Source organism: Melozone crissalis, unplaced genomic scaffold, assembly GCF_028551555.1.
Source record: "Melozone crissalis strain CALT ecotype California unplaced genomic scaffold, PUWL_Pcris_2 ptg000108l_1, whole genome shotgun sequence".
Classification (NCBI taxonomy): Eukaryota; Metazoa; Chordata; class Aves; order Passeriformes; family Passerellidae; genus Melozone; species Melozone crissalis.
The window spans coordinates 619,812-641,045 of record NW_026535885.1 but is presented as its reverse complement, the minus strand read 5'-3'; the positions used below and the strand labels follow the sequence as shown (position 1 = coordinate 641,045).

General features: G+C 54.5%; 1 protein-coding gene across 2 annotated transcripts in view; it reads left to right on the top strand.

Moving 5' to 3' along the window:
* Window positions 1-20,405, top strand: part of RPS6KA1 (ribosomal protein S6 kinase A1) — a 31,012-nt gene extending 10,607 nt beyond the window's left edge. For both annotated transcript variants that reach the window (XM_054292209.1, XM_054292208.1), the window contains 21 exons: window positions 6,764-6,817; window positions 11,128-11,244; window positions 12,086-12,167; window positions 12,435-12,515; window positions 13,307-13,386; window positions 13,992-14,098; window positions 14,632-14,669; window positions 14,774-14,916; window positions 15,413-15,483; window positions 15,704-15,792; window positions 15,913-15,977; window positions 16,315-16,417; window positions 16,863-16,990; window positions 17,429-17,554; window positions 17,706-17,795; window positions 18,236-18,394; window positions 18,615-18,776; window positions 19,078-19,154; window positions 19,267-19,384; window positions 19,768-19,905; window positions 20,138-20,405. In XM_054292209.1, the coding sequence (XP_054148184.1) occupies window positions 6,764-6,817; window positions 11,128-11,244; window positions 12,086-12,167; window positions 12,435-12,515; window positions 13,307-13,386; window positions 13,992-14,098; window positions 14,632-14,669; window positions 14,774-14,916; window positions 15,413-15,483; window positions 15,704-15,792; window positions 15,913-15,977; window positions 16,315-16,417; window positions 16,863-16,990; window positions 17,429-17,554; window positions 17,706-17,795; window positions 18,236-18,394; window positions 18,615-18,776; window positions 19,078-19,154; window positions 19,267-19,384; window positions 19,768-19,905; window positions 20,138-20,260 (2,151 nt within the window). In that variant the 3' untranslated portion in view covers window positions 20,261-20,405. The remainder of the gene's footprint in view (window positions 1-6,763; window positions 6,818-11,127; window positions 11,245-12,085; window positions 12,168-12,434; window positions 12,516-13,306; window positions 13,387-13,991; window positions 14,099-14,631; window positions 14,670-14,773; window positions 14,917-15,412; window positions 15,484-15,703; window positions 15,793-15,912; window positions 15,978-16,314; window positions 16,418-16,862; window positions 16,991-17,428; window positions 17,555-17,705; window positions 17,796-18,235; window positions 18,395-18,614; window positions 18,777-19,077; window positions 19,155-19,266; window positions 19,385-19,767; window positions 19,906-20,137) is intronic.
* Window positions 20,406-21,234: the final 829 nt, after the last annotated feature.

Genomic DNA, 21,234 nt, shown 5'->3' with positions numbered 1-21,234 from the left:
GCTTTTCCAGCCTGTCACTGGTGAAGCTCTGAGCTCAAACTGGCTGCTCTGCCTTGTCAGCTGAAGGAATTGAGTGGGTTTGTTGCTCCAGCAGTGCCTGACAGCTGCCTGGCCTGTTCCTGGCAGAGCCTTTGCTCTGTGTCCTTGGCAGGGCTGGGCTATGGCGAGCAGCAGCTTCTGAGCTCTTAGAAAACACAAATAAATGCCTGTTTGAGGAGCAGAGTCTCTGATGAGCTGCAGACTCTAACGGATAATTGAAGAGGGGTCAGCTTACAGGACTTGCACACGAGGAATGTAGCAGAGTCTGCTCCAGCAGCCCTCCCACATGGTCCCTGACCCATCCAAACCACTCCGGTTTCTTCTCTGCCATTTCCATCCCCCTGGTGAGTTTGTAGAAGCTGCCTCATGTTCTGTCTCCAGAAAGCCTCTTGTACTGAAGGAAAATAAATCCCTGAAAATCTGTTACTGTGTGTTGTACTTGGAGGAGACAGTGGTGAGGGCTGGCACTGGAGAGGACCCTGAAGAAGCCATTGATATTTGATTTTTGAAGGACCAGAGTTTGGGTTCGGGTCACTGGGTCATCTACCCCAGCAATTGGGAGCGTGGAGTGCCCTTGGCTGGGTTTGTGGGCCCCTGGCTGGCCAGGATGCTGACTGGGATTCTCCCTGCACACACAGGCAGATCTGCCTGAAGCTCCTGCTGCTTCCCCGGTCCCAGCTTTATTTGGAAGTGCAGCCTGGCTTGGGCATGAGCAGTGAATTCCTTGCCCAGCTCCAGGTGAAGCTGCAAAAGCTGTTTTCCCTCTGGCTGCCTGTGCTGCCTGCCAGGGCTGCCCCGGGCTGGGGACCGTCCGGGGAGGGGAGTCCCAGCTATCTAAGAATTCCTGGCTTGCCTGGAGCCCTTTCCCTTCTCCCTTAGGAAATCCCTGTGTGTGCCTGGGGCAGCCTCCCAGCAGCGGGAGCAGAGGATTGCAGCAGCTCCTGCTGATCTCATTGCAGCTCTGAGGCAGGAAGGGTTTCCCAACTGCAGCTGAAATCCAGGTCCTTCCCTTGCCAGTCCTGGAGAGCACGGCTGGGAAATGCCACTCCTTTGGAAAAGGAGGAAAGGAGGGTTTAACCCTCTTTGTGCTTGAAGGCTCAGGGTAGGCAGAGCTGCTCTGGGAATGCCGAGGGGGCTGAGGACACCCTGTGCCCCTGAGATGTGGCTGAGCTGATCCCCTTGCTGTCAGAGAGGTGGATTTCACTGGACATGAGAGGCTGCCCTGGATATGGATTGGGAATGTGCTGGCTCTGCACAGCAATGGGGTCAGTGGTCATCTTTGGGGTCCAGGAGGGGACCCCTGGGGCCTCCACAGGGACAGAGTGAGGAGAAAAAAGCTCATTAAAATAGTGTCTGAGGGGAACAGGGCAAAACATGGTATTCCCAGTGTGGGGGTGGCTGCAATCCCTGTGGTGTGATGTTTGGGAAGGGGATGGATGTGATCTCCCATGTTTGGGAAGGGGATGGATGTGATCTCCCATGTTTGGGAAGGGGATGGATGTGATCTCTGTGTTTGGGAAGGGGATGGATGTGATCTCCCATGTTTGAGAAGGGGATGGATGTGATCTCTGTGTTTGGGAAGGGGATGGATGTGATCTCCCATGTTTGGGAAGGGGATGGATGTGATCCCCATGTTTGGGATGGATGTGATGTCCATGTTATGGTCCTGTCCCTGGCACACAGAGCAGCTGAGCCATGGAGGGGGTGGCTGCTGGCTGCATCCATGGTTTTATAGACATTAAAGGATAAATTAGAGCTTTGCTCCAGCAGACACTCATCCTGTGCACTCTCACTGGGGTGTTGGTAACGCACAGCTCGGGGTGTGTTTTGGACAGGGTTTGTTTTGCTTTTAACCCTGCTGCAGTTCACAGCCTCCCCCAAAACGTGACAATCCCTTTCTCTCAGCATGTGTGACCTTCTCAGAGGGCAGGAGAGGGCTGGGTTCTCCCTGCCTGCTCAGACCAACCCCAGCAGGTACCAGGCAGAGGCTTCTCCAGGTCCAGAGACACTTTTTGTGAGCTTGCAAGGGGAGGGCAGCCTGTGTGCTGTGGGAGGAGTGTGGAATTCCAGCACTCCTGCAATACAGAATAGTTTCCACATCCCACGATTACTCCAAGGGCAGCAAACAAGTCTTGGTTCTTGTTGTGAAACCAATGTTGTATTTTATAATTCAGCTAGAAAGAGTTTTCAGCTTTTCTACTGAAAGTAGCAGAACTGCCCATGCCCTGATGGAAGGTGATGTTTACTGCTGGTTCCTCAGAGTGGGATTCTGCATTTGGAACAGCCTGGGATGGGGTCTCCTGGTTTTCCCACCATCAAAGCCCGAGCTGGTTGGAATTTGCTGAGCAGAGCTTCCCTCCCTGCTGGGAGGTGTGTGCAGGGCTGCAGGAAGGGGAGGCTGCATCCTCTCCCTTTTTGCACTGGAGGCTGATTTGCTCTGTAGAAGCTGCAGAACTGAGTAATCCCTTATCTCCCGGCTGATAAAGGTGTTCTCCTCTCCAGTGTCACGTTTCACTGGGTGCAAAGTCCTGCTGGCTCCCCCCTCACAGCCCTGACACTGCAGCAGCACCGGAGCCACTGGGGAGGCTCCGTGCAGTTTGGGAACATCTTTTGCCTGAGCTTGTATCTTTAGCCCAAACAGCTCATCGTCAGCTGATCCTGGCCAGTTGCAGCTTGTGGTGCGTGGAAAGGGTGGGGAAATTGTATTTTTTTTTTTTAAGAAACTTTCAGGATCTGCTGCCAGCATAGCCCTGGATAGAGCCAGGAGCTGGAGGAGCCTGGGAGTGTGAGGGGATGCCTGTGCTGGGGCCTCTCTGCTCTCCATCTCAAAACCAACCTGAGCCCTCTGACATAAACAAGATATTTTGGTTTCCCTGTGAAACGAGCTGGTTAAAAACTGAGCAGATCAAAAAGGATGTTGTGAAGCAAAAGGACAGGGGCTCAGCTGTGTGAGCCACCATCTGTCTCCTCCCTTCCTCAGCCTCAGGCTTTGCTTGAGAAAACCCTTCATCCCTTAACAATCTCCAGGATCCCTCTGTTTCAGGGGAGCTGAATCTTCCCAGGGGGGTGTTTATGACATGTGTGCTTATGAAATGGCCTTTGGGCTCCCCCCATCCCGTGTCAAATGAGAAACACATTTGGACACTGAAGATGCTCCGAGTGCCACCTGCTGGAATGTGCTCGAGGGGTGCCAGTGTGGCACTGCCTGTCCCTGGCAGTGTTCCCTTTTCAGGGGTTTGCCTGTAACCCCTGTTGTGGGGAGCCAGGATCACTGGGGGAGCAGCAGAGTCCTTCCCAGGAGTCACCAGGTTGATTTTACACCGTTTGGTTGCCTCTGTGAGCGGGGAGGAATTGCCCCCAGGAGGATGGCAGAGCGTTTCCAGGAGTCAGACTTTTGTTTAAGCCATGTGTGGGGAGGCTCCTGATGTTTTCCACGCCAGGATGGAGCTGGTCATTCCCTTCTTCAGCTGCCTTGGCTGTGTAAGGGTTTGGGCACAAAGGCTTTGATGATTTGAGAATTTGAGGATTTCTGGACACCACGTTACCCCCACTGGGCAGAGGCCTGACTGTGTCCTCTGGGTTTCTCCTTCCTCTGCCATTTTTGATTGGTTTTGTTTTTCAGGAGACCAGTAACAGTCCTTGGGGATGGTGTGAAACGTGCAGCCCTGCTCCCTCTCAGTAATCCCCTCCTGCAAACCTCCTGCCAGGAACCTGCCCCTGTCCTTATTCCCTCCTTGGGAATTTCCACTCCCGAGGTCCCCGGTGCTCCCGGGCTGTGTTTGTAGCAGTGACTTTGTGCAGGACTTCCACCTTCAAAGCCACCCCGCAGTGTCCCTTCCTCCTCGGCCCCAGTGTCCCTGAGGCTTTTGTCTGTCAGCAAATGCCCTTGTTGAGAGTAAGTTAAAGGCTAAGGAAGCCTCTGTGTCCCTGCAGATCCTCTAGGATTGCTCCAAGAATCTCCCTCTTATTTTAAGAGAGTCCGTGGCCCCAAGGCACAGGTATCCCCAGCTGAACCCTTCCCTTCCCAGCCTGGGCCGTGCTCTGCCCAGTGTCCTGCAGGATTTCTCAGGCTGGGGGCTCCCAGGAGCACTGAAGAGGATCCACCACAGAAGCACAGTCAAAAGTACCAGGTTCTGGCCAATTCTTTTGTTGCAAATGAGGCCGAGGGCCAGCCCTGCCCAAAAAAGGCCTTTGCAGAAGGGCAGGCAGTGAGCGGGGAGGTTTCTTTGCTTTATTTGTTCCCCTTTTTGAGAACCACCACTTGAAAAAAGTTCCAGACAGAGCAGCCTTTGCTCTCCACAAACTCCAGCCTCGCTTCCTCTGCAGAGCTGCAGCCCCTCATGCTTCCCACTGATCCCAGCTGCCTCCCGAGCAGGAGCTGCTGCTCCACGGGGAAGTTGTTGCTCCGTGCAAGGAAAATGAGGAGCCACATGTGCATTCCCAGTTCCCTCAGGAGACCAGCTGCTTTCAGCCACGGGTTTTACCAGCCTCATTGTAAAACACTTCTTCCCTATATCTAATCTAAATCTCACCTCCTTCAGCACAAAACCATCACTCCTTGCCCTATCACAACAGGCGCTGCTAAAAACTCTGTCCCCAGCTTTCCTCTAGGCCCTGGCAGGGGCTCTGAGCTCTCTCTGGAGCCTTCTCTTCCCCACGTGAGCTCTCCCAGCCTGGCTGCAGAGCAGAGGGGCTCCAGTCCCTGGAACATCTTCATGGCCTTCCCCAGCAGGTCCACCTTGCTCCTGTGCTGATCCAGAAGCTGCTGCTGCCTCCTGGCCCTTTCCCTGGAGAGCTGCAATTCCACTGATCCTACAGGGAGAGCATCCCTGCTGCATCACCATTTGTGCTGCCCAGAGCAGGGGCAGAGAAATTTTGAGGAAGAAAACTACTGAGGCTCTCAGTTGCTCGTTGCTGCCTTGTGCAGTGCCTGAAATTGCTGTTTCTGAGCCTGTTTTCGTGTGTGTGACGGGGGGACTGCACTGATCCTCCTGAAAAGCCCGCTGAGATTTGCTGATGGCTCTTTCCATGCCTAAGCACCCGTAAAGCCGCCCAGTGTTCTCGTTTGGCTGCCGCATTGTGCAGCCATGGCCACACAAAGCCATTTCCCCATACGAAACCGCCGTTTCCTTTCAGTAAAACTCCCAAAATACATCCCAGTGACACAACCACGGCACCGGGGCTCTCGCGCCGCTCCGGGCGCCGCTCGGGCTGCCAGCTCAGGAACCAGCTGGGGAAGGATGGGAGGATAACGGCCCAAAGCTTTGGAGATGCTGAGGCTCCTCTTCCGCAGCAAGCCAAGGATCCAGGAGGCAAGTGTCTGATAAAATACCTGCTCTGCCTGCCGTGCTGGGCTGTCTCTTCTGCAGGACACAAGGAGTCAGGGAATTCCTGATCCTACAGAGCCAGACCTCATCCAGGTTTAATTAAGCACTCTTTTGGAAAAGGCATTTTGGAGGGTATGACTGCTTTCTAAGAAGTGTCTTTCCTAGGTGCTGCCAGATTTTGGGAGTGTTTTGGGACCAGAGCATGTGTTGAAGCAACAGAAATTAAAACAGCTTCTGGTTAGTTGTTGATGAATAGGAAGTGAAATGCCAAGAGCAGAATCTGTTTCGAGCTTTTGCAGGGTGGTTTTTTTTTTCTTGCATTTAGATGTGACGGTCTCAACCGGCAAAGTGACAAAACGCGAGCAAAAACAAACCTGTCTCTTGGCTTCTGGCTTGTAAAATCCTCCCTCAAAAAAAGGGGGAAAGTAGAAAACAGGACTTGTTTTGGAACTTGGGAAAACCCCCTGCTCACCCGTGCCCAGCCCCTGCCGTGGGTGACTCAGCCGCCTGTGCCCTGCGAAGGCGGCACAGGGAGGTTCAGAGCTTGTCTCCTCCTCTGACTGGAGAGACTTCCTGGGCTTTTATTTTCCAGGAGAAGCCAGTCCCTTTTCCCAGCAGTGCAGGGATCTGTGGGAAATGCCTGTGGAGGCTGAGGGTGGCAGCAGGTGCTCCCCCAGGAGCAGGGAGGGCTGGCCCTGCAGAGATCTGTGGGATTTGTGGGATTTGTGGGAATGTGGGAATCCAGCCCTCCCACCCCATCGCAGGCAGGGGCTGGGGCTGCTCTGATGGAGCAGGATGCATCTGAAGGATGGAGCTGCTTTCCTGGTGGGTGGGAGGGATCCTGGAGTGGGATCTGCTGAGGGTCTTGTGATGACTTTTCACTCAGGAAGAGTTCAGCTGTGGCTTTGGCAGATTTGTCACCCTGCTGCTCCTGGAGCAGTGGGACGGTGACTCTCTCCAGCTGCTCCCCCTGTGAGGGCACAGCAGTGCAGAGGAGGAAGGGGAAGAGGTGACTGCAGGGGCCCCTCGATCTGATTTGGTTCTTCTGGAGCTGAAAATCAGTTAATTCCTAGCTCTAATCTCACTGTTCTCACGCAGCTCCTCCCTTCCTCAGGGCTTGCTTTTCCTTCTCTTCTCCCTCTCAGTAGCTCCTGTCCCACCTCCAGGTCACCCTGAGTTTATCAAATCAAATCAATATAAATTTATTTACTGGGACCAACTGCTCTCCTGGAGCCACCTCATGGCTCAGAGTCACATCCACAGGAGTGATGTCTCCCCCAGTGAGACACCCCAGTGGCTGTGAACAGCTCACCTGGTCTTACTGAACAGGTTATTTGGGAAAACCTTAGCAGACAATCACAGCCCCTCCGTGCTGACATTTGTTTACTGTCCCACAGGCAAAGTCTGACATCACTTGGATAGAGAAAGACCTGGTGGACTCTGCAGACAAGGTAGGAGAGCTGCAGTGGGCACCTCACTGAGACTCATCCGTTTCATTTGCATTCTGTCCCACGCACGAGGTGTGAGCAGAGCTCACCTCTCTGAAAACCAAACCAAACCCTTTCCTGCCCTGCCTGCCGCCCCTGCCAGCCCCTCTCAGCTCTGTGAGACTGCTATTGCTCACTTGCTCACGTGACATCCTGGACTTGATTTCATCGTCCTCCTCCTCCTTCCTCCCCGCACCAGCCCCCTTTCCGTGCTGCCTTTTGTGTCTCCTGTGGCTTTCTGATCTTGTCAGTGAGCCAGAACGGGCACTTTTGGTTGCGTGGATGTACAGGGGAGATTTTCTTGCCTTTCTGAGGCTCCTTTCCCACGCTGGTAACATGAAAAATTGTCCGGGTCACAACGAGATTTATCAGCTCCTGCCAGGCCCAGGCCCAGGAGTTTGCTGCTCCCCCACACTGAGAACGTGGAGCTGCTGAGGAATGAATGGGTGCTTCTCTTGGGCAGCACAGGGTGGACAGGGTTCCCCCTGCCAGGGCTGTGTCAGAAGGCAGGAGGTGCTGTGTGAACCAGGCTCCTGCTGTGCTCAGCAGCTGCAGGTGCTTTTCCATGCCCTGGCACCTGCCCCAGCCCTTGGAGCTCAGCAGGCAGCGTGGTGGGGCTGGCCCAGCTGCCTCTCTGCTGCTCAGTCATTTGTTTCTTTCGTTATCAGTTCTCAAAGAGCACGTGGTGGGGGCACAGGGGGCAAGACAGTCATAATTTGTCTTTCTGGTTCCATCCTCTGCACTCTCGGGAGAAATTCAGAAATCAGTGCTGACACGGGGCTATTTCCTTTTGTGTGGGTGTCTTTTGACTCATTTCAAGGGGCCTCTTTCTTACCAGCCCCCTCTGGGGTCTTGCTGCAGGAAACATCTGTCTGTCCTGATGGAAAGGTCAAAGGTGAACAGGTTTGGAGGGGGAAGGAGGCAAAACGAGCCCTCTAAATACCTCTGCTCTGTCCTGCCCATAATCTGAGCCATGGTGGGATCAGAAACAAGAAATGCCCTTAAAAACACCTCATGGATCTTCAGGGTGGCTCTCAGATAAATAACTCTCAGATAAATAACTCCAGATTCCACAGCAAGGGCTCTTGTGCAGCATAAGGCAAGAGAGGGACTGAATGCCAATCCAAACATTCCTGGAGGAATCCCATCGTGGGTGCCCCCTCATCCCTGTGCCAGTGGGAGAGCAGAGATGTGCAGCTCTCCAAGGTGTCATCACACTTCTGGGTGGGTTCCTGCGAGTTTTTCTCTTCTGTTTTAGAGAGGAAAGTGGCTTCTCATGATTTCCCCTGTTGTGGAAATACCCAAAGCTCCCAGCCTGACGTGAACTTCAGGCAGCATTAGATGGAAATCACTTTGAGGAGACTCCGTGTGGTTTCTATCAGTGTCTTGTCTGAGCCAGGGAGCCCAAATGCCAGCGAGGAGCAGTGAGATTATTATTTTTTTAAAAGCAAACCTGAAGAAAAAAAAAAGCCCCAACCACAAGTGTTGTTGCTGGGGAGGGGGAGCGTGAACCTCCCTCTGTGTGACCGAGTCTGGTCCCACTGCGCATCCGCCGCCGGTGCAGCCACCTGCAGCTCCTGCTCCTGCAGCTCCTGCAGCTCCTGCAGCTCCTGCAGCTCCTGCTGCTGCTGCTGCTGCGGCAGAGCCCCCAGCCCCGCTCTGGGGCCGCAGCTCCCGGGGCCAGACGATATTGATCGGGATGGGACAATGGAGAGGGACCCCAAATTTCCCCGTTTGTGGGCGTTCCTGATGCTCTGGCTGCACAGGAAGCAGCGAGCCAAGCCCTGCAGCCTGCAGCTGCCTGCCCCCAGCCAGCTCTCCAGCCCGGTCAGTACCGCTGCCACTGCTGCCACTGCTGCTGCCACTGCTGCTGCCACTGCTGCTGCCATCTCCCTGCCATCTCCTGCTGCCACTGCTGCTGCCACTGCTGCTGCCACTGCTGCTGCCACTGCTGCTGCCATCTCCCTGCCATCTCCCTGCCATCTCCTGCTGCCACTGCTGCTGCCACTGCTGCCACTGCTGCTGCCACTGCTGCTGCCACTGCTGCTGCCATCTCCTGCTGCCACTGCTGCTGCCACTGCTGCTGCCACTGCTGCTGCCACTGCTGCTGCCATCTCCCTGCCATCTCCTGCTGCCACTGCTGCTGCCTCTCCTGCTGCCACTGCTGCTGCCTCTGCTGCTGCCACTCTTGCTGCCACTGCTGCTGCCACTGCTGCTGCCATCTCCCTGCCATCTCCCTGCCATCTCCTGCTCCCATCGCTGCTGCCTCTCCTGCTGCCTCTGCTGCTGCCTCTCCTGCTGCCACTGCTGCTGCCACTGCTGCTGCCATCTCCCTGCCATCTCCTGCTGCCACTCCTGCTGCCACTGCTGCTGCCACTGCTGCTGCCATCTCCCTGCCATCTCCTGCTGCCACTCCTGCTGCTACCTCCCTGCCATCTCCCTGCCACTTCCCTCTGCTTCCTTTCCTGATGCTTCCCATGGGTGTTCAGGGCACTCTGGTTTGCTTTTCTGTCTCTGCCTTCTGGGATAGTTTGTTGTGGTGACTCTGGAAGAAGCTGGCCTCGGTGGCACACGGGTGGTTTTGTGCTGGAGATTTGTGTGTGCTGCCAGCCAGGCTGTAGGAGCTCGTCACAAGAGTCCTGAGTGTTGAATTCCAAGCTGGCGGATGAGTCCATGAGGGAAAATCCTCCCTTGTGTCAGCAAGATACCAAATGGCTTCTCAAAGTGGTAGGAGGATCACAGGATGGTCTGGGCTGGAGGGGACTTTAAAGCCCCTCCAGTGCCACCCCTGCCATGGCAAGGACACCTCCCACTGTGCCAGGCTGCTCCCAGCCCTGTCCAGCCTGGCCCTGGGCACTGCCAGGGATCCAGGGGCAGCCACAGCTGCTCTGGGCACCTGTGCCAGGGACCCTCACAGGGAAGAATTTCTTCCTAATGGGTCTCTCCCTGCTGTGGGCTGTCTCCCTGCAGAGCTGAGCTGGCAGGAGGAGCTGAGCTTGGCCGGCTCCTGTTGCAGCTCTGGAGGTGGGGAGCTGTTCCTCACAGCAGCTGCCTGCAGGGACTGAGCCTCCAGATGGACCCAGGAGTGCAAAGTGGCTGCTTTAAGCTGGGAGATCATCGGGAACACGAAAATGTGTTGTTTAAGGGATTATGGGATCTTTCTTGCCTGTGATCACCGAGCCTAGGGAAAGGCAGGATAACACCAGGGAGCTCCTGTGCCCCTGCCCCGAGTGCCTGAGCAGCACAGGAGAGAGCAGAGCTCCCTCCATGGAAACAAAGCCACTTCCTAACTGAGAAAAACCCAGGGGAGGGAGCTCAGTGCAGGTGGACAACCACATCCGTGGGCACTGGAGGGTGGGAGTGGGCTGGGCAGGGCAGGCAGGGCTGGCACCTGCCCCTGGCTGGCTTTAAAAGCTGCTTTGATGAGGTGGTTCCACACCAAGTGTCTGAATAGGTCTAGAAAACAAAGTGTAAGTTTTTCCCCCAACTCTGCAAGGGAAAAAAATAAATTGTAGTTCCAGCTTTCTGCAGCCCTGCTGGCCACAGCTTCCCCAGGGCTGGGGACAGCAGAATTTAATGCATTTTTGAACATAATTGCTGTCCTTTGGGTCCAAAAGTTTTGCTGGGAATAGGAGGCGTTTCAGCATCACCTCAGGGTCTGTGGCTGTGCTGGCCCTGATCCCTTGGTGAGTTTATTCTACTTATGCTGATGAAATCCATTTTTTCTTCTTTATTTTTTTTAAGTAAAATAATGTGTTTTAAACAAAACATGTGCCAGAGACCTTGGCTTCCCCTCAATCTTCTTGAAGGCTGGAGTCTGTTAAAGCATCATCTGTATGTGCTGAAGATGCACTAAGACTTATGTTGCAGAGTTGCTCAGATTGCTGAGCAGATGGGCTCCAACATGTCTGATTTTTGCCAGCCCTGGCCCTGTTTTGACAACAGTGCCTTATTTTTTTGTGTTGTGGGATTTTTAGTGGCATAAACACTCCTGTTTTTGCTACCCGTGCCTCAAAAAGGAAGGTGCTTCTCAAGCACTCTTCTGAAATGCAGTTCAAAGCAGCTCCTGTGGTTGGGAGGGAGGGCTCTGTATTTACCTGGTCCTCCCTGCCCTTATTGATTGCAGATGCTGATACCTGTGACAAGCACCAGCCTTTGTGGCTCTCTCCCATGTGGCTCCCATGAGTCTGGAGCTGCAGTCCTTGTTCCATGATCCCAGAAGGCTCCTTTCCCTTGCTCAGGAGTCCCTGCCAACCGTGTGCCCTCTGTTTCAGGGGGAAGGTGTCGTGCAGGAAATCAACATCACCCACCATGTGAAGGAGGGCTCTGAGAAGGCTGATCCCTCACAGTTTGAGCTCCTGAAGGTGCTGGGACAGGGCTCCTTTGGCAAGGTGAGATCACTTCTTCCTATGTGCCATGCCAGGCAAATTATTCTGGTGACGAAAGGAACCATCCCCAACAAAACCACTTTCCTGACTCCCAGGAACGTTCCTGGGCACGTTCCTCCCTTCTCAGAACTGCTGCTGTGTGCCCCAGGCTGGGTTTGGCCCCTGTTTACGGTCCAGTTTCCCTTCTGTGAAGGAGGAAGGAAGTAGCCTGTAGCTCTTATCTATTTCAATAATCCAGGTCTCACAGACCATCTGCTGACACATTAAATCAGTTTGGTGTCGGTCAGTTACCAGCTGACAGTGGGGGCTTGGACAGGACTGCGTGCTGCTGCCTGAGAAAATGCAGCAGAGGTTTTGTAGAATCAGAAAATAGCTGGAAAAGACTTCTGGGATCATCCAATCCAACCAGTAGCACTGCCAAGCCCACCACTTGCAGGTGGTGTCCTTTTGATGCTGCCTACAACCAGGTAGAATGAGACATCAGGGAAGGGTAGGAGATAAAAATCCAGAGGATGCAGGACCTGAATAACAAGGAGTTGATGTGACTGACAAACCAGGAGGCTTTAGTGGTAAAGTGAAGCATCAGTGCCTCCACTCACAGCTCCCAGGCATCAGCCCCAGCCCCACAGGAGCTGCAGGAGTCAGGAGGTGTGGAAGGCTGGAGAGGAGGAAAGTGCAACATGAAACTGGGGGGTGAGAGGAGTTCATACACAGCACTTCCCTGGAAACCCCGTGGGGAACCTTGAGCTTCTTAGGGACACTCTGGGGTTTGCCCCTTTGGAAAGCATCCAGCTCCTACTGCCAGTGTTTAGTACTTAGTGAATGTGGTGTTTTTCTGCCTCAGGTTTTCTTGGTGAGAAAAATAACTCCCCCAGACACCAACCACCTCTATGCCATGAAAGTGCTCAAGAAGGCGACGCTGAAAGGTAGGAAGGAGACTCCTGCTGCAGTGCTCTGACCCTCTGTGACTTACAGAGCACTGGGGAAATGTCACTGCTGGCCTGGGGTGGGCTGGGTGAAACAGAAGCATCTTTTTCCCAGCAAAACATCCTCCTTTTCTTTCCTCCGTTTAAGAGCATCATGACGGAGGTGGGAAACACCTGGCTCAAGCAGCCTGGTGCTCAAGGCTGGGATGGGGCAGGACACTGGCCAGGGCCCTTTTCTGAGTCTGAGCTGTTCCTCTCTTCCCACAGTGCGGGACCGACTGAGGACAAAGATAGAAAGGGACATCCTGGCTGATGTCAACCATCCCTTTGTGGTGAAACTCCACTATGGTGAGTGGAGCTCCCTGGGCTGCTGGGAGAGGGGCTGCAGCTCCAGCAGACTCTGGCTGCCTTAAACACAATCCCTTGAACAGAAATCCTTTCCTGGAAGGATCTGTGGTCCTACTGCCTGCTCCAGCTAAGGCTGCTTTTACTGCCTAGGGTTAGGGTTATGCCTAGGGTTCTGAAAACCACAAAGCCCAGAGCCCCGGGCACACTGCAGCTGCAAAAGGCATCCCAAGGGGAACACAAAACTGCCACAATAGTGCTTCATCCACAGCTTTTTCCCTGGAATCAGCCTTAGCCCAAGGCTGCTTTCACTGCCTAGGGTTAGGGTTACTGGGGAACTGAGCATGGACTGGGAGTGGAGGTTTAAACATCAAATCCCTGGGATTAGAACATTAAGCCATGAGAAACTGAGAAAGTAGAGCTAACTAGCTGAGCTGGAGTTCTGCATTGTTAATGCTCTGACTGTGGGGAAGGCAAGGACAGCTTTGTTGCTGTAAGGTGACCAGCACCTCTCCTGGGAAAATAGCCCTTTCAGGAGGACATCACTGGTGGAAAGGGAACCAGACCCCCATAAAATGAGGATTTTCTGCAGTGCCAGAGTGCTGTGGGGAGCTCCCATTTCAGCAGCAGGGACAGGCCATCTCCTTTACCCCATCAGCCCTACCTGCATTTGACCCAGGAACCACGCAGGGCATGTGCCCAGCTGGAGCCACTGGGATTTAAGTGATTAATGTAACACCACGGAGCCCTCCCTCAGTGCAGGGCTCTGATTCCTGCTCTGGCTTGTGTTTCAGCATTCCAGACAGAGGGGAAGCTGTACCTCATCTTGGATTTCCTCAGAGGAGGTGACCTTTTCACCCGGCTTTCCAAAGAGGTGGGTATGCTCTGGCATCTCGGTGGGCTGCTGTGGCTCAGCTCATCTCTGCTCATGGCCTGGAGAAGTAACTGACCCTTGCAGTCCTTGAGAGGGTGAAAGCTGCCTCCAGCCTGCTGCTAGTCCAGAGCTGGCACCAGGAGAGGGTGTGGTGGGAGCCCTGTGCTCCAGCAGAAGAGCAGCAGCAGCACAGGTGGCAGATCCACCCCTGCAACAGCTTCAGATGAGCATCTCCTAAAGAACAAGAATGAAAAGAAGGTCATTTTTGATTAGAGTTAAGGGAGAAATTGTTCCCTGTGAGGGTGGGCAGGCGCTGGCACAGGTGCCCAGAGCAGCTGGGGCTGTCCCTGGATCCCTGGCAGTGCCCAAGGCCAGGTTGGATGGGGCTGGGAGCACCTGGGGCAGTGGGAGGTGTCCCTGCCATGGCAGGGTGGCACTGCATCCATTAAGGTCCATTCTGATCCAAGCCATGAATGGTAGGCGAAGTCTGGAAAATTTAGAAAGGGCAGGAGGGAGCAATATGGATGTGGAAGGTCTTGCCTGGGTGCAGGGGAGCTGCTGGCATTGTAAGCCAGCACCTCTCTGCTTTGTCCCCCTGCCTGCAGGTCATGTTCACTGAGGAGGATGTGAAGTTCTACCTGGCAGAGCTGGCACTGGGACTCGACCACTTGCACAGCCTGGGGATCATCTACAGGGACCTCAAGCCAGAGAAGTACGTGTGGCAGCTGAGGCAGGATCCCAGCCCAGCATCCAGCCCAGCCTGGAGTCAGGGAACAGCTCCCACCTTCCAGAGGGGCTGGAGGGTGCCCTGGGGCTGCCAATCCAAGGCTGCTGCTCCTCGGATCAGTGATTCCAGCCGGGAGCTGTGTGTGCCACAGGCCGAGCAGAGATCCATGGCAGTCCCCAGGCTCCAGCTTTAGGCAGCTGGGAGCCTTCAGAGGGAGAAGGGACCAGGTGGGCTCTGCAGAGCACACTCCAGCTTGGTTATCCTTGCCTGGGGTTTGTGGGGGTCAGAGGGAGGTACCTCTGGGGCCTTTGGTTTGCTGTGAAGCCGAGGGTGTGGAGAGGAGGGAGCTGCTCCTGCTCCCACTCCTGCCTTGGCAGTGGAGCTTAAATCACTGGGAGAAGGGACAGGTAACTTTGGATTCTGGGAGTCAAAGGATGATCTCAGACCATCCCTGCTGTGCTTGTTCTCACTAGCCCTTACATAGACAGTAACAACTTGTTTTTCCATTCCTGCTGTAGCATCCTCTTGGATGAGGAGGGGCACATCAAACTCACAGGTAAGGGGCTCCACTGAGCCTTGGGCTCCAGCAAGGTTGGTTCCTGAAATACAGAGCTGCTTGAAATGTGTGGAGCAGTGTGCTGACAGCTTTCTCTTGTGCAGATTTTGGGTTGAGCAAGGAGGCCATAGACCACGAGAAGAAAGCCTACTCGTTCTGTGGGACGGTGGAGTACATGGCCCCGGAGGTGGTCAATCGCCAGGGCCACTCGCACAGTGCTGACTGGTGGTCCTACGGGGTCCTCATGGTGGGTACCCTGCCGGCACTGGCAGTGCCAGCTGCCCCTGCCCTGGGACACCAGACACGGCTCTGTGTGTCCTGCTGACCCCAAAGAGCCCCAAGGGGCTGTCCAGGCCTCCAGCCAGGAGCGCTGGTCCCTCGAGGCTGCTGTGCCGGGGGTGCTGGGCTGTGCGGGGGCTGTGGGGTGTGTGGGATGCAGGGGGCTCTCTGTGGGGTGTGTGAGGGTGTCCGTGTCCACCCCAGCGCCGGGCCCGCGCTGTCAGTGCAGATCTGGTGCCACCGTCTGGCAGCTGCAGGATCCCAGGGCTCCGGCGGGAGCAGGCGCTGGGCTGGGCACGTTCCCAGGCAAACCCTGAGAGCCAGGCTGCTGCTGGGAACTCGCCGTGCTGTGAGCCCTGTCAGAGCCAGCCTTGGGACCCCTCACAAGCAGGAAGGGGCAGTGGGACCTGTGCAACCCTGAGCCTTGCTCAGATATGACCCTCCTTCTTCTCTTTCCCTCCCAGTTTGAAATGCTCACAGGGGCACTGCCCTTCCAGGGGAAGGACCGTAAGGAGACGATGACCCTCATCCTCAAGTAAGAGTTTGTCCCTCCTGTCTGCACAGTAGGGGTGTTGCAAGTGGGGGCTCTTGAAATTCTGTGGCGTTATTTGGCAAGTGGTGCCATATCAGCCACCCATTCAAAGGGTGCAGTGTAAATGCCAGAGAGATGATTGGGCATTTTAGGGGTGGAGGTGCTGCAGATGCCTTGTGGCTTTTCTTCAAACCTGCAGCTGATTGCATAACTTCCTCCCCAGAGCGAAACTGGGCATGCCACAGTTCCTGAGCGCTGAGGCTCAGAGTCTCCTGCGAGCCCTTTTCAAAAGGAATCCAGCCAACAGATTAGGTAAGACCAGGTTTTTTGGTTTCTGAGGTCCTCTGTGACACCTGGCTGTGCTGCCTCCCTGGCTGTGCCCTTGGCCTTGTTGGGGGTTCAGTACAACATGACCCGTGGTGGCTCTTGCAGGGTCTGGGCCAGATGGGGCAGAGGAGATCAAGCGCCACCCTTTCTACTCCACCATCGACTGGAACGTGAGTATCAGAAAGAGCAAATTTCTGCACCACTCAGCAACAGTAACACAGTTCTAGCAGCAGGAATAGCACAGTCCTGATGCTTGGCCAGCTATGGGAGAGCCTCCAACCCCTGTCCCCATCCATTCCAATAACCCTTTCCAAAACCAAAATTCCCTGTCATGTAACTGTCCCATACTTCCCTGAGCTGCAGCAAAATGCTAAGACACAGAGTTTCACAAAATCTCTTCCTGGCCCTCATTCCTCACCAGCCTTTGCACCCTTTGGGAGAAGGTGCCTGTGGGAGCACTCCCAAGCTGGTTTTGCATCTGTTTTTTGGGTTTTGTGCGTTTTGCAGAAGCTGTACCGCAGGGAAATCAAACCCCCTTTCAAGCCTGCAGTGGGCCAGCCAGATGACACCTTTTATTTTGACACAGAGTTCACGTCACGGACACCAAAAGGTTTGTATGACTTGAGGCAAAGCCCAGCTTTCCTGTGAGATGTCACTCTGTGACTTCACACCGGGGAGTATCCGGCACCAGCAGGATAAGGTTTCTGCCAGGGAAGGTTTAGGCTGGGCATCAGGGAAATTTCTTCCCCCAAAAGGGTTGTCAGTCCCTGGCACAGGCTGCCCAGGGCAGTGGTGGAGTCACCATCCCTGCAGGGGTTTAAAAGTCATGTGAATGTGGCACTTGGGGACATTGGCAGTGCTGGGGGAATTGTTGGACTCACTGATCTTGGAGAGCCTTCCCAAGCTGAACAATTCCACGATTCTCTGCGGGATGTTAGGGGTAAACTCCGTGCTGCTGGTGTGGATCCTGTCTGAAATAAATTACAGTAGCTCCTGGGAGCAAGGGGGAGGCTTCTGCTCCTCAGGCCCTTCTCAAGCTGTCTCTCCCACTGCAGATTCCCCGGGTGTGCCCCCGAGCGCAGGGGCCCATCAGCTCTTCCGAGGCTTCAGTTTCGTGGCAACCGGGTTAATGGAGGATGGCAAAGTCCACCCTCCCCAGCCTGCCCTGCATTCAGTTGTGCAGGTAAGGAATGGGGCAGAGGAACAGCTCTTTGGAGGTGCAGGGATGCTCCAGGTCTGCAGGGCCTCTGCACTACCTGGAGCCTGAGGCACTTCTCTTTGGAGTTCTTGCCTTCTGTTCTTTCATCACCACTGACTGCCACACTGTGCACAGGCTGTCAGGGCAGTGTGGGGCTGTGGCTTTCCTGTCCCCAGGTGGATGTGTGCTGGCAGGGGGTCTGTAATGCCTGTGGGTCGGGCAGCCAAAGGCAAAGGCACCGTGCTTGGTGCAGGCAGCGTTGGCCCACTGACCTATATCTGCCTTGTTCTCCTCTCCTCCTGCTCCCCGCCGGGAGGAGAAGCTGTGGGATGTAGCAGACAGTCTGACAGCTCTCTCTGTGCTGCATTAAACTCATCATGTTGCACAAACCCTTCCCTGAACCTGTCCTGTGTGCCCTGGCAGCAGCTGCACGGCAAGAACATCCAGTTCAGCGATGGGTACGTGGTGAAGGAGGCCATCGGCGTCGGCTCCTACTCCGTCTGCAAACGCTGCATCCACAAGGCCACCAACATGGAGTACGCAGTCAAGGTCCGGCACTTAAGTATTTGTAGAGCTAAAGAGATGAGGGAACAGAGCGGATATGGTACTGGAGCTCTGCAAGGCTCCAAACTGAGCTCCTGTGCTTTGTCCTGGCCCCTTCCCCATCTGTGGTGGCTGCAGTGTGTCCCTACTCTTGCAGGTGATTGACAAGAGCAAGCGAGACCCTTCTGAGGAGATTGAGATCCTGCTGCGGTACGGGCAGCACCCAAACATCATCACCCTGAAAGATGTGAGTGTGGCTTGGGAGACTTCCCCGTGCTTTGGTTTAGGAAGGGCAGGCTGGTGGGAGCAGAGTTCAGCCCCAGCAGGGGCAGCCCAGCAACCCAGCTCCACGTGTTGCTGTTTCTCTGTCAGAAGATGCCCACCAGAGGGTGCTGGGCATTGCCCAGGCTCCCCAGGGAATGGGCACAGCCCTGAGGCTGCCAGAGCTCCAGGAGCTCTTGGACAGCATTGCCAGTGATGCCCAGGGTGGGATTGTTGGGGCAGGGCCAGGAGCTGATCAGTGATCCCTGTGGGGCCCTTCCAGGTTGGGATATTCCATGATTCTGGGGTGGGGAAGCATCCCCAGAGCCACCTCTGCTGATCCCTGTCTGCTCCTTGGCGATGGGAGTACAAAAGGGAAGCTGTGGAAGCACATTTTGCTCACCCCACCCATGTTTTCTTTGGCAGGTGTACGATGATGGCAAGTACGTGTACCTGGTGACCGACCTCATGAGGGGAGGAGAGCTGCTGGATAAAATCCTCAGACAGAAATTCTTCTCGGAGAGAGAAGCCAGTTCAGTCCTGCACATGATCTGTAAAACAGTGGAGTATCTGCATTCCCAAGGGGTGAGTGTGGTATTGACTGGTTTCCTGGAAGCTCCCTGGCATTACACTGTGCTCCCTCTCCTCCCAGGAGTAACACTGCCCATCATGACAATTATTTCTTGCTGGTGTTGCCCTCTTGGCAAAGCAGATGTGGGGCGAGGGCAGGGGATGAGTGACCTCAGGCAGCTTTCAGACCTTTATTTTTGTGGGGTATGAGCACAGCCCTTTTTTGGCTCCACAGGTGGTCCACAGGGACCTGAAGCCCAGCAATATCCTCTACGTGGATAAATCAGGGAACCCCGAGAGCATCCGAATCTGTGACTTTGGCTTTGCCAAGCAGCTCAGGGCTGAGAACGGGCTCCTCATGACCCCCTGTTACACAGCAAACTTCGTGGCACCCGAGGTGAGCACCCTACTGACCTGAGACCCTCCAGCAGTCCCCTTGTCCCTCCCCTAACCTGTGCTCCCACCTGGCACAGTGGGTCTGCCCTGTTCCCATCTCCGTCCCGCCTTGGAAGAGGCAATTACAGAAATAACACTTGTAGTAACGAATCTATTTTGAATCCTGATATTTTAGTCCCAGACTTTGCTGTTCTGTCCAGCTCTGGAAGCTTTGCATATGGGCTGCACCCAGGTCAAGCCCTTCTTCTGAAATGAGCTCAATGACAGGAAGCAAACACACTTTTTTCACTTTGCTTGTTCAGGTCCTGAAACGCCAAGGCTACGACGAGGGCTGTGACATCTGGAGCCTGGGGGTCCTGCTGTACACGATGCTGGCGGGGTAAGGCAGTGGCTGAGGCTGTGACCCCTGTCCCCAGTGCGCTCTGTGGGGACAGCTGTGCCTCTCCTCCTGCCCGGGTCAGTAAATCCAGGGCTCTCTCCTCTCTCCCCAGCTGCACTCCCTTTGCAAATGGTCCCAGTGACACTCCAGAAGAGATCCTGACACGCATAGGAGGAGGGAAGTTCTCCATCAGTGGGGGCAATTGGGACACTATTTCTGACATGGCCAAGGTAGGGTTTGATATTTGTTGGGGTTGGGGTTGCTGTGAGGCAAATATAGAGCGGGTTGGGGAGGGAGCACACAAGAGAGAGAAGAAAACCAGCACTGCAGCTTCTACCCTACACAAGTTCCTCACAGCAGCTTTGTTTCAGCTCTGGCTGTGATATTTGCATGGAAAACCAACCTCATGCTTGACCCATATGGGGTTTGCTCTGTGTTCTACCCCCTAGGCCTGCCAAAAACATATTTCATACAAAAAGACATTGATGTCTGGGGGGACTTTAAACTTGACCTCTGCATTTAAATCCTAATCTGGGGGCGTACACAGGTGGGTTTTTTTTGCATTTAAATTATGAAATCTTCTATAGTCTGACTTTCCAAATGATGCCTGTAGGATCTGGTATCAAAGATGCTCCACGTAGATCCTCACCAGCGTCTCACAGCCAAGCAGGTCCTGCAGCATCCTTGGATAACCCAGAAGGACAGTTTACCCCAGAGCCAGCTCAATCACCAGGACATTCAGCTTGTAAAGGTACAAAATCTGGAGTGGGAAAGCAGGAGGGAAGTTTGGAGAGGTGTGAGCCAGGGCAGGCAGTACAGACAAGCAGGGGTTTTGGGGAGGAAAGAAAGGGAGATTCTTTAATGAAACAAGAAAGATGCTTCTGTCTTTGTTTGTGGATGTGGCTGCTCTGGTCCCATCCTGTAAACCGTGAGTCTGAAGTAGCTCTCCTGCACCTGAGTGACTCCTCTGTGCCCCTCTCCAGGGCGCCATGGCTGCCACGTACTCGGCGCTGAACAGCTCCAAGCCAAGCCCTCAGCTGAAGCCCATCGAATCCTCCATCCTGGCACAGAGGCGGGTGAAGAAGCTCCCCTCCACCACCCTGTGAGGGCCCACGGTGCAGGAACAGCCCAGATTTTGCACACCTACGGAAGAGGGGGACAGAGGACGGGCAGGGTCTGCACAGGGGCTCCCCTGGGGACTTGCTCTCAAGAGGCCAAGTGCCTTCCTGCTCCTGAAAGACTGGCTCCTCCTCATGTGGACTGATCTTTGCTGAAGAACTTCACTGTAAAACTTTTTTGATGTGTAAATTGTCAATTTATAAAGAAATCCATCTGTGTATATGAGAACTAGAATGTATAACTGATGTCAAGTGGCACTAAAAAGCAGCTCTGATTCACCCTTCCCTGTGTAGGACCAGGTATTTGTTGTTGCTACAGCATTTCTTGGAACTGATCCTCCAGCTCCACAGCAGCTGGAAGACTGTGTCACACTTTGGGTTTAGGCTTTGGGGCTTTCCCTCCCTCAAACCTTTGGATGCATTTCCCAAAGCCAGCCCTGCAGCCTCCCAGCCAGCAGCACTCGTGTCCATGAAGGACCTCCCTCCCTTCTAAGTCCTGTGTGTTTGTTCCATGTAAAGTGGATTTTGCAGCCTCTGTTCTCCCTCTCTCCTGTGTTCCCCCAGCCCAGCCAGCAGCTCAGATCTCTGAACAAAACACACCACGTTTTTTCCAAGCCCTCCTGCAGATGCTCAGCAGGCCAAGACACCTCCTAGATTTGGCTCACTCCTTCCCTCTGCTCCTATCTCCATGCTCTCCCATCACTGCCGAGTTTGTCACCTGTGCAGGGGAGGTGACGACAGAACCTCCTCCCTGGCAAACCTTTGGGCTGGCTCTGGCTGCTGCTTTTACTATGTGGGGTTTTCCTTCCCCTCAGTAGGAACCTCTGAACATCTGAAACCTTTATTTTTTAATTTAACTTTGTTCTCCAGCCGTGACTCAGGGTTTCTTTCCGACTTGTACAATAAATGTGTCATTCAGGGCCCGTCCTGTGACTGACTGTCAGCTGCAGAACCAGCGACCC